The sequence below is a fragment of the Garra rufa genome, chromosome 4 (genome assembly GCF_049309525.1).
Source record: "Garra rufa chromosome 4, GarRuf1.0, whole genome shotgun sequence".
NCBI classification, from domain to species: domain Eukaryota; kingdom Metazoa; phylum Chordata; class Actinopteri; order Cypriniformes; family Cyprinidae; genus Garra; species Garra rufa.
The window spans coordinates 1,781,745-1,794,052 of record NC_133364.1 but is presented as its reverse complement, the minus strand read 5'-3'; the positions used below and the strand labels follow the sequence as shown (position 1 = coordinate 1,794,052).

Below are 12,308 nucleotides of genomic sequence, written 5' to 3'. Positions count from 1 at the left end.
CTGTAAGTTTTGGTGTTTGTAAGTGCTGCTAAAGTGGAGAAACAAACTCTTTAATATATGGATTGGAACTGAAATCTATAGATGCAAACCGATAAAGTGCAATAATTAAAATCAATGTGAATTATATGAACAATCCCTTCTATAAAAACCTTCACAATATAGAGAGGAATAAATCTGTAAGTTTTGGTGTGTGTAAGCGCTGCTGAATTCGGAAAACAAACTTCTAAAGATATGTATTCATATGTATTGAAATTGAAATCTAAAGACGCAAATAGACAAAGTGTAATAAAATAAACATTTAAATGTTCATTTTGGATGTTTTCTTTAAATTATTCTGAAATAAGAGATGACATGGAAGTAAAATAGACCAAAAACAGAACAGTGCATGAAAACACACTGGTTTTGCCTGCAGTGTCTTGCCTTCAGTGTCTTCAACGATCAGTGTGTTTATGTGAGAGATTATTTATGTGTGTAAATGCATCAGTCTGTGCTCTCTCTCAGGTTCAGTCCGTACGAGTGGTATAACCCTCACCCCTGTAACCCTGACTCAGACGTGGTGGAGAATAACTTCACGCTGCTCAACAGCTTCTGGTTTGGTGTCGGTGCTCTCATGCGGCAAGGTGAGTATGTCAGCATCTCAGCGCCTCCTGCTGGAGCACAGCTGCTACTGATCACACTTACAGCACAAGAAGACTGCACAATGCAATAACTGCAAGAGACAGAAGATGCCAAATTACTGATGAATAATAATTTAGGCCATGAATTTGGGATTGCAATTTGCACTAGAGGTTAACTTTATTTGCATAAGTTAAAACATTTGTCTGGATAGTATTTATACAGCATTTCAGCAGTATTCTGCCAACATAAAATCTTGAATTTGACTAATTTAGAGCTTGAGATTTTGAAAGCTTAAAAGTGAAGAATTTCACAGACAAGACTTAAGCCTAGTCCTAGACTAAAATGCAAGTCTGAGCGGTTTCAACTGAAAGAAACTTGCACTGATTGATCTTATAAAATATGTCAGTGCTTGTTTTGTCTCAAGATGCACAGCAGTAATGCTTTTTCTAAGGCATGTTATAAAAATTACTTAACTGTCCTAATTGAACTATGGCCTAATCCTGGCTTAGTCTAAAACCTGTCTGTGAAACCAGGCCAAATATTAGTATTATAATTTTTAGTGCAAAACAAAAAATTATTTCGAAAGCTACATAAATATTAGTATTATAACTTGCAGTGCAATTTTTTGTGCAAATATTAGTTTTAAATTATTTTTATTATTAAAAAATATTATTGTTAATATTATTTAAAAATCATTAAAAATGATAATAATTATTAAATTTGATTGTGTTTCTTAAAAAACCTGATGTGTCACTATAACAACTAAAAAGGGCTTTGAGTCCACTTTAAACTTCAAATTTTTATCATTTTACAGTTCAGAATGCAATATAACAAAATAATTGCAATATAATTTTAATATTAATTAAAATTTTGATTAAGAGGATTTGTTTGCTCAAATAAACATATGTGGTTGCTATTATTATTTTATATTGTGCAAAGGCAAAGATGAAACATAAAACAATATACTTATTTTAACAAATTTACAAATTAGTAGTCATTAAATGGCTGTTTTCTATTTACAATTTTCTTCAAAAATAAATAAAAATGTACTAAATAGAAATTAAATGTGACCCTGGACTACAAAACCATGTTTTTAAATTGAGATTTATACATGCATACATCATTTATGCTGAATAAATAAGATTTCCATTGATGTATGGTTTGTTAGGATAGCACCATGTTTGGCTGAAATCTGGAATCTGATGGTGCCAAAAAATCTAAATATTGAGAAAATCACCTTTAAAGTTGTCCAAATTAAGTTCTTAGCAATGCAAATTACTAATCAAAAATTAAGTTTTGATATGTTTACAGTAGGAAATTTACAAAATATCTTAATGGAACATGATCTTTACTTAAATCTAATCTTTTTTGGCATAAAAGAAAAATCAATCATTTTGACCCATACAATGTATTTTACGCTATTGCTACAAATATACCCATGCTACTTCAGACTGGTTTTGTGCTCCAGGGGCACAAATTATGAAAAAAAGTCACTTAACTTGGTCCAGAAGGGGTTCAAGCTGCTTTTGGCCATTTCTTTATTCTCTCATCTGTCCTCAGGGTCGGAGCTGATGCCGAAGGCTCTGTCCACCAGGATCGTGGGAGGAATCTGGTGGTTCTTCACCCTCATCATCATCTCGTCCTACACCGCAAACCTGGCCGCCTTCCTGACGGTGGAGCGCATGGAGTCGCCCATCGACTCCGCCGACGATCTGGCCAAACAAACCAAGATCCTGTACGGCGTGGTGGAGGACGGCGCCACCATGACCTTCTTTAAGGTACTGCAAGTCCACGAACATACGCTGTCAATCCATTATTCAAGTCAGATTGGTTTCACATCGCTTTATACTACAAATCAGCTTCCCTGGAACAAACAGAAAATAACTGAAGTTGAAGGAGTAGTTCACTTCCAGAACAAAAATGTACAGATAATGTACTCACCCCCTTGTCATCCAAGATGTTCATGTCTTTCTTTCTTTCTTTCTTCAGTTTTTGAGGAAAACATTTCAGGATTTCTCTCCATATAGTGGATTTCTGCACGTTTAAATGTCCAAAATGCAGTTTAAATGCAGCTTCAAAGATCCCAGCTGAGAAATAAGGGTCTTATCTAGTTAAAAGATTGGTTATTTTCTAAAAAAAAAAAAAAAAAATTATGTCGAGCTTTTGCGTGAACTTTGTGCGCTCTGGTTCAAGACAGTTAAGGTATGTCGAAAAACTCCCATCTCATCTTCAAAATGGTCCTACATCGCCGCAGAAGTGTTTACAACGTGAACATGCAAAGAAGATCAAACGCCCTTTACAAAAAAAGGTAAAAAAAAACTAAAGAGTTTTGGAATTGAGATGGTAGTGTTTTGACAAACCCTAACTGTCTTGAGCCGGAATACACAAAGTTCAAGCAGAGCTAGACAAGACAATCATCTGAGGTTAAAACCTATATAAATTGTAATTTTTTTTAGAAAATAACGAATCGTTTCGCTAGATAAGACCCTTCTTCCTCGGCTGGGATTGTTCAGAGTCCTTCGAAGCTGCATTTAAACTGCATTTTGGAAGTTCAAACTCACGGGCACCATAGAAGTCCACTATATGTGACCCTGGACCACAAAACCAGTCTTAAGTCGCTGGGGTATATTTGTAGCAATAGCCAAAAATACATTGTTTGGGTCAAAATTATTGATTTTTCTTTTATGTCAAAAATCATTAGGAAATTAAGTAAAGATCATGTTCCATGAAGATTTCTTGTAAAATTCCTACTGTGAACCTATCAAAATGTAATTTTTGATTAGTAATATGCATTGTTAAGAACTTAATTTGGAGAACTTTAAAGGTGATTTTCTCAGTATTTTGATTTTTTGCACCCTTAGATTCCAGATTTTCAAATAGATGTATCTCGGCCAAATATTGTCCTATCCTAACAAACCATACATCAATAGAAAGCTTATTTATTGAGCTTTCATATGATGTATACATCTCAGTTTTGTAAAATTTAACCTTATGACTGGTTTTGTGGTCCAGGGTCACATATGGAGAGCGATCCTGAAATGTTTTACTCAAAAAACATAATTTCTTTACAAAAGAACGACATGAACATCTTGGATGACAAGGGGGTTTATTTTTTGTTCTCACCTGATAGTATTGGTGCAGTCGAATTGGTGTTCCTGAATTTTAATTCATCATACTACAGTATTCGAATGGAAATTCTGTCTGTCGCTGATGCAGAAAACCAAGATCTCGACATACGATAAGATGTGGGAGTTCATGAACAGCCGGCGTCAGTCGGTGATGGTGAAGAGCGTGGAGGAGGGCATCCATCGCGTGCTGACGTCCGACTACGCCTTCCTCATGGAGTCCACCGCCATCGAGTTCGTCACGCAGCGCAACTGCAATCTCACGCAGGTCGGCGGCCTGATCGACTCCAAGGCGTACGGCGTGGGGACACCTATGGGTAAAACACACATCACTACTGTTATGAGACACACATTCACACTTATACCTGCACAACAACACCATTTCAGCATCAGCATCCCATCATTATAAACCTGTCACCATGGTGATCTGTACCAGAGATTGACGATATATCAATTTACCGATATTTTTTACCAAAATCGTGAATCATTTGATTCAAAATGGCTCTTTAAAGCACTGTTTCGCGAATGATTTGATTCAAAACCAGACTTCAAATTACCGTGAATCATTTGATTCAAAACGGCTCTTTAAGTGCGTTCACACCGGACGTGACTTGCGCGTAGTTGGACGCTTGAACATTTTGAGTTTACTTGCTTCATTCGCGCGTGCAATTCACTTCACAACAGACGCGAATTAGGGATGGGCATATCGATCCTGAAGTATCGCTATATCGATACTGATGCGAGTATCGAAATTATCGATACTCAAATTAAAAATATCGATACTAAGGTGTGTTTTATTTACCAGTGATTTTGTTTATTTAACAAAAAGCAAGGCGTACAATGTACATTGAATTGGACGTGTACCCTATGTTAGGGAATAACTGTGCACGATATAACAATTTTCCTACTCATCTGAACGCACGCAAACATTGCAAGACAGAACCAATCAATCACAGAGAGCATTCACTCACTTCAGACAGTGCATTCAAACAGGGCTGCGTTTCCCAAAAGTATCATAAGAAAGCATTTATGCTTTTGGGAACGGCAGCCCAGAACAACGCTTATCAGAGGACAGAAAATAAAAACATGCTTGAGCTATTTCACAATAAACAAACTGAAATTGTAGCCTACATTATTTGTGCAATTATGTTTCTTTAAATTAACACTTAAAGTTCATGGATCATGTTTTGTAGTAATGTTAATATAAATTATACACCGTCAGAATAAAAATGTTGTATTCTATGTGTGCAACAGCCTGTCACTGGCAGCCCCTTATGAAACTAAGTGTTTTCAATTATAGGTTTTGTAGTTACCACTACAGTAAACATATTTTAACCATGTGAAAAAATAAAAGTTAATTAGTTGCAATTAAGGCATATTAAATGTTAAAATGCATTTCAAATATAAAGTTAACGGGTATATTTACATATTTTACTCTTATTTAATAAATGTAATAATTTAAAAGTTAAGTTTAGAAGTATCGTATCGGTATCGATATCGATGATACTGGCCTTAAAAGTATTGGTATCATATCGAAAACAAAATAAGTGTTATCGCCCATCACTAACGCGAATTCACATCATGGGAGGGGCTTCTGCCACTCCTCAGCTTTTATTTACCTCCTCACTCACTTTCTTCCAAGCAAGATCCTTTTTATTCCTGTTTCTATAAAAGTACAAAGATGTATCGTACAGCTCCGAGTATCCTTTTTTTTAATTTTTTTTTTATTGCATTACTTGAACAATTTACATTCAATTCACAATGTATTACAATCATAAACACTGATTAATTTTTAGAAGAAAAAAAAAAATTAAATGTGAAAAAAATTAACAATAATAAGAAAAAACAAGGGGATATGCAGCTCCGAGTATCCACAGACAGCAATGGTGATTTTGTCCTCCATTGTTGTTTCGGATTTCTGCGTCCGTCACTACTAGAGCAAGCTCCTGATTGGTTAACGCGGTGCGAATTTTCGCCAAAGTTCAGATTTTTCATCTTGCGCGAATGACGCGGCAAACGTTCAATGCACGCCGCTTCATTCGCGCTATTTGCGCGTTTCGGGCCGCAGGATGGCTATTTGGGTCTTTGCATTGACTTAACATGTAAATCACTCACGCTTTCCGCTTCATTTGCGTCCGGTGTGAACGCACCATAAAGCGCTGTATCACGAATTATTTGATTCAAAAAAAGACTTCAAAGTGCTTTTGGCAAATCATTTGATTTAAAAGTGCACTTTAAAGCACATATCTCGAATCATTTGATTCAGCAGAGGCAGGGATGGCCCAGCAAATCGCACCCTGGGTATCGGTTATTTAAAAAAAAATCACGGTCAATCACTAGCAATGACTGATGACTGTCAAACTAGTTTCATTTCTCATGCGTCTTTTCTCTCCTTGGATCTGCGCGCTTTATATAAACGTTGATATCTGAGAGCAGTTCTGCGGGGGGAGGGCAAATAAAAAGGAAAATATTTATCCATCTTTATCGGCACAAATCCTCTGTGTTTCTGCCTCCCATCTGTGTAATCCTGTTAAGCGCACATGTGTCAGACGCATCATTCAGAATATCGCTAACAGGCGTTCAATCGCGTCTCCGGTGACTGCGCGCGCAGCGGGTGTTTGCAACTCTGACGCGCCTTTGATCGTTTGTGTGTTGCCGAGGATTTAGAGTGACTCATTCTGCGGGACGCTGCTGATCCACTGGAGGACTAAATACACACTCCTGGAATAACATCAGAGCTTTATGAAAGAATACAGCTGGTGGAATGATGTGTAAAGCATGGAGACAGAGATATTACAGGATGTTCCGGATTCAGAATGAGTTAAGCTCCATCAGCAGCGTTTGTGTTGATAAGCACAAAAAAACCAACAACATTTATTTATATATTTGATTGTCTGCCTGCTCTTATTTGCTTGCTTGCATTTATTTATTTATTTAGTGGTTATAGAAAGGAACTGACTAACCCTAATGAATTTATAGGGTTATTATAATTAACTCGAATTAAAACTTTATTTTTTTTTAAATTATTTGAATAAAATAAATATGAAGACTAAATTAAATATTAAAAAACGTAACTTTTTATTTCAGCTAGTTGCCATCACTACTAATTTTAATTAAGTTTAATGATGTACTAAAACAACTAAAACTAATGCTGAAAAAAAAAACAATACTGACATAAATGACTTAATAGGAAAACACACAATTAAATAAAACTGTAACTAAAATTAAATTAAAAAGAAAATAGAAAAATAACAAATTCAAAATATTAACATTATGTAAACGCATGAAATAAAAATGAATAAAAACTCATTAAAACTACTTAAATGTCAAAAGCACAAAAAATGACAAGTTAAAATGAAAAAAAAAGAAAATATAAAAATAAAACATTCAAAAAAGCATTATATAAAAAAATATTAAATTATATAGACATTTTTTAAATATATAAAGAATATAAAAAAATGAAAACAAACCGCTAAAAATAATATAAACAACTAAACATAATATAACTATAAACTAATTTTCGATTAAAAATACTAATAAAAGCTGTGAAAACATGAAATTAATAAAAACAATACAGACAAAAATTTTTTTTGAATGTTTTATTTCTATATTTTCTTTTTTCGTTTGACCTTTTTGTTGAAAGTTTCGTTTTAGAATATTAAGGATGGGATATTAAGTACAGATCATGTTCCATGAAGACATTTGGTAAATTTCCTACCATAAATATATCAAAACTTAATTTTTGATTAGTAATATGCATTGCTAAGAACTTCATTGGGACAACTTTAAAGGCGATTCACTCAATATTTAGATTTTTATTCTTTACAAAAAGTCAGATTCCACAATTTCAAATAGTTGTACCTTGACCAAATACTGTCCTATCCTAACAAACCATACATCGATGGAAAGCTTATTTATTCAGCTTTCAGATGTTTAAATCTCAGTTTTATAAACTTTTTAATAAAAAAAGTAAATTTAACAGAAAATTGGTAAATGACATTATGCCACTGATGGAGCCTGATCTGTTCTGAAACGCCAACCTAAAATAGTTTGAAGCTGAAGGTAAGCAGTAAGGTGAGTTCAAGTACAGGTGAGTTCCCATTCTCACGCATCTGGTGTCTCTCCCGCAGGCTCGCCGTATCGGGACAAGATCACCATCGCCATCCTGCAGCTGCAGGAGGAGGGTAAGCTGCACATGATGAAGGAGAAATGGTGGAGGGGGAACGGCTGTCCGGAGGAGGAGAGCAAGGAGGCCAGCGCTCTCGGCGTGCAGAACATCGGCGGCATCTTCATCGTCCTCGCCGCCGGCCTGGTGCTGTCCGTGTTCGTGGCCGTCGGCGAGGTGCTCTACAAATCCAAACAGAACGCGCAGATCGAGAAGGTATCAGACACCAGATGTTGCTCTGTACACTATAGTATATTAGGTCTTAAAGTGACAGCAGCCTAATAAACCTGCTGGTATAAAATCCATATATAAACACTCGTCTATAGCAGTTAAATCTGTGTCTGTATTCAGTGTTCAAGCCTAAATATTCATATTAACAGGTTTTCTTTACGAACATATAAAGAGTTTGGAAATTTGAGAGAAATGTTTACAATTTAACTGAACTGAAATAAAAAAAAGGAATAAAAACTATATAGCCATACTTAAAAACAAAATATATATTTTTTAAGAAAAATATATTTATTATGTATATATACATATACATGCATGAATATATATGAAAGAAAAATCTGTTATGTTTATGTATTAAATATATTTATATATGTCAATAAAAATATATACATGTAAATATTTTCAAAATATCACTGTATGTGTGTACTTGACAAAAAAAAAAATACAAAAAACAATAAAAAGTCTAAAACTTCAGCTAAAATTTAAATGCAAAAAAAAATCTAAAAACTAATTCAAAATATTAATACAAATAAAAAATTCTAGATATATTTTAAAAATTTCCAAAAAATGACAAACACATAATAAAATAAAGCTTTAAGTAAGGGTAAAATAAAAGAAAAACGTAAAAAACAAAAACAAAAAGCTAATCAAAAATCTTTATTAAAAAAGGCATGAAATAAATATTGCAAAAAAAGAGAAAAAAAACATGATATTTTGTGAATTTCCTACACTAAATATATCAAAACTTAATTTTTGATTAGTAATATGCATTGCTTAGAACTTCATTTGGAAAACTTTAAAGGATTTTTTTAACAAAGTCAGATTTCACATCTCGACCAAATTGTTGCACAGCACTAAAAATAACAAAATGACACAATGAAACTAAAACTGAAGTAAAATTAAAATAAAATTAAAAAATAACTACTCAAAAAATATTAATAAAACTAAAAAAGCGTAATACAGGAAAAAACAGACATATTTTTAAACTGACAAACCCATAATCAAATGACCAAAGCTTTAATGAAGATGAAAATGAAAGATATTATATAATTATATATTATATATTATAATTAATAATATTAATAAATACTACATAGATATTCAAAAACTACAAAAAATGAAAAAAAAAAAAAAAACGCAATAAAAAGACAAACTTCAGCTAAAAAAATTAAAAAACCAACTAACTAAAGCCTAATTTAAAATATTAATAAAATTACAAGAAAATGACAAACACATAATAAAATAAAGCTTTAAGTAAGGTTAAAATGAAAAGAAAAGGTAAAAAAACAAAGAGCTAATCAAAAATATTTAAGCAAAATGCATGAAATAAATATTACTAACAGTTAGAACAAAATGACAAAAACACTATAAAAAGACTAAAACTTCAGCTAAAAAAACCTAAAAACTAAGAAAATAAAAATAAACAAAAAGCCAATCAAAAATATTTATTAAAACAAAATGCATGAAATAAATATTACTAACAGTTAGAAAAAAAAATGACAAAAACACTATAAAAAGACTAAAACTTCAGCTAAAATAAAAAAACTAAAAACTAAGAAAACAAAAATAAACAAAAAGCCAATCAAAAATATTTATTTAAGCAAAATGCATGAAATAAATATTACTAAAAATTAGGGGGGAAAAACACTATATAAAATGACTAAAACGTTAAAGTTAAAATGAAAAGGGAGAATATAAAACTAATTCAAAATATTAGATAATATTATCTCAGTTATATTAAAATAACACAAGTCATTACAATTTATTCAAGAAACAGACTCAATGAATCATAAAGAACAGCATGTATAGCACTAAAATGACTATTTGGAATTTGAAACATTTTTAAAAAATAATCCACAATTTTTAAAATTAAAATTCAAAATTTAAAAAAGTTTTGAAAAACAGACATTTATTTGAAAAATGGACATTTATGTACTGCTAGGGTCAGTTTTTTTTCTATTTATTAGTATAAAGTAAAGGTGTCTCTGACTGAATGTGTGTGTGGTTTGCAGCGTTCGTTCTGCAGCGCGATGGTGGAGGAGCTCAGGGTGTCTCTGAAATGCCAGCGGCGGCGGAAACAGAAAGCCCAGCCGCCCGCCATCGTCAAAACGGAGGAGGTGATTAACATGCATACCTTTAACGACAGGAGGCTCCCGGGCAAAGAGACCATGGCGTGACGCCGGGACGCCCCTCCTGTGACTCTCGTCCAAATGACGGACACGAAGATGTTTCCTGTGGAAATCCGGATTCGTGAGCGCTTCAGAACCACGTCCCTCACAGATGAGACGTCCGCCCATCACTTCGGTTCTCATTTCACCTTGCTTTTCTCTGTGGAAATAGATCAGTGTTTCAAACACAGTTTTTCTCATTTGCTGCCTTTATTGCTGCCTTCAAGAGCGTCTGGTGAACGATGCGCACTTTTACTTTTTTTAGCATTTTTAAAAATATTCTTTAATAATTCCTTGTTTCCAGCCAAAATATCGAAAAATTCTTAAGAAGGATTTTCTAGACGAGTAAAAATTGTCTTGTTTTCAGAAAAAACAAGTCACAATTAAGTAAGTTTTTGCTTGAAAGGAGCAAAATAATCTGCCAATGGGGTGAGAAAAATTCTCTTGTTTTCTGTTTGGAATGAGATATTTTTTTGCTTACGCCATTGGCAGATTATTTTGCTCGTTTCAAGCTAAAAAGCACTTAATTTTGACTTGTTTTTGATGCACACTGCAAAAAATGCTTTTCTTACTTTAGGGATTTTAAGGATTTTCTAGATGAGTAAAAATGATCGTCATGTTTTCAGAAAAAAAAAAACCAAGTCAAAATTAAGTGAGTTTTTGCTTAAAACTATTTCCGCCAATAAATAATAAAAAAATATATATATATAAAAAGTCTCGCAATTTAGACTTTTTTTTTTCTCCGAATTGTGAGATATAAACTCGCAAGTGCGAGCTATAAAATCCAGTTCTGAGGAGAAAAAAAAAAGACTGACATGTTCACAGAATTGTGAATTTATATCTTGGAATTCTCACTTTATATCATGCATTTGCAACTTTATTTCTCAGAATTGGGAGTTTTTATCTTACAATTCAGACTTAACGCGCAATTGCAGTTTATGTAACAATTCTGACTTAATTTCTTAGAACTGCCAGTTTAGATCTCGCTATTCTGACTTTATAATTTGCAATTGCGAGTTTATATCAATGCAATTCTGACTTTATTTCTCAGAATTGGGAGTTTTTGGCCCGGTTTCACAGACAGGGCTTAGACTAAACCAGGATTAGGCCATAGTTCAATCAGGACAATTAAGTAATTTTTATAAACATGCTTAGAAAAATACATTACTGGTGTGCATCTTAAGACAAAACAAAGGCACTGATATATTTTAAGATCAAACAGTCCAATTTTATTTCAGTTGAAACAGCTCAGACTTACATTTCAGTCTAGGACTAGGCCTTGTCTGTGAAACCGGGGGATAATCTTACAATTCTGACTTAACTCGACATAAAATGCTGGCTTAATATCAACGGAATAGCGACTTTATTTCTCAGAATTGCGAGTTTATATCTCGGAATTCTGAGTTTATATTACGCAATTGCGACTTTAATTCTCAAATTTGTGAGATAAGTCGCAATAACCTTTATGTTTTTAGAGAGCTGGGTTATTTCTTTTAGAAAAAAACTAAATGATGCAAAGAAAGATATTACGATCACGGCAAAGTTAGAAAATGATTTCTTTTAACCCAGAAAAAAGCATTCATCTTGTGAAAGTAATCATTCAAAGGTGACTTTTGACTCGAAGGCAGCAATAAAATCCATGAAATGATGTCCGTCGGTTGTACGTCATTCTCAGTCCTGATCAACGACTCAAGCCAAAGTTCTGTCGTTTAGATAAACTTCAACTTTTCTAGAAACCTTTCTACTAGCATCCATTCTGTCTGACTTTGTTTGTCATTCAACCGAGATTTATAACAAGAAATAAAAAAAGAGAAAAAGGCAGTTTTTGTACAGATGAATTTTTGTAGTAAATCTTTCTATGGGTGTGTCTGATGCTAATGTAGGTCGAGCAGACACACGGTTATGCACGTTTGTCAAACGCAGCGTCTCCAAAAATCCACCTCTATTGTTTTTTCCGAGCATAATGTTCCGTTTCAGTGTGCTGATGATGTTTGTGTTTAT

At 33.4% G+C, this 12,308-nt stretch overlaps 1 protein-coding gene across 1 annotated transcript in view; it reads left to right on the top strand.

Annotated features, from left to right (window-relative positions):
- LOC141333405 (glutamate receptor ionotropic, kainate 2-like) overlaps nucleotides 1-10,316 on the top strand; it is a 59,242-nt gene extending 48,926 nt beyond the window's left edge. The window contains exons 10-14 of the mRNA XM_073838390.1: nucleotides 502-620; nucleotides 2,179-2,396; nucleotides 3,835-4,060; nucleotides 7,874-8,124; nucleotides 10,152-10,316. Coding sequence (XP_073694491.1) covers nucleotides 502-620; nucleotides 2,179-2,396; nucleotides 3,835-4,060; nucleotides 7,874-8,124; nucleotides 10,152-10,316 — 979 coding nt within the window. The remainder of the gene's footprint in view (nucleotides 1-501; nucleotides 621-2,178; nucleotides 2,397-3,834; nucleotides 4,061-7,873; nucleotides 8,125-10,151) is intronic.
- Nucleotides 10,317-12,308: the final 1,992 nt, after the last annotated feature.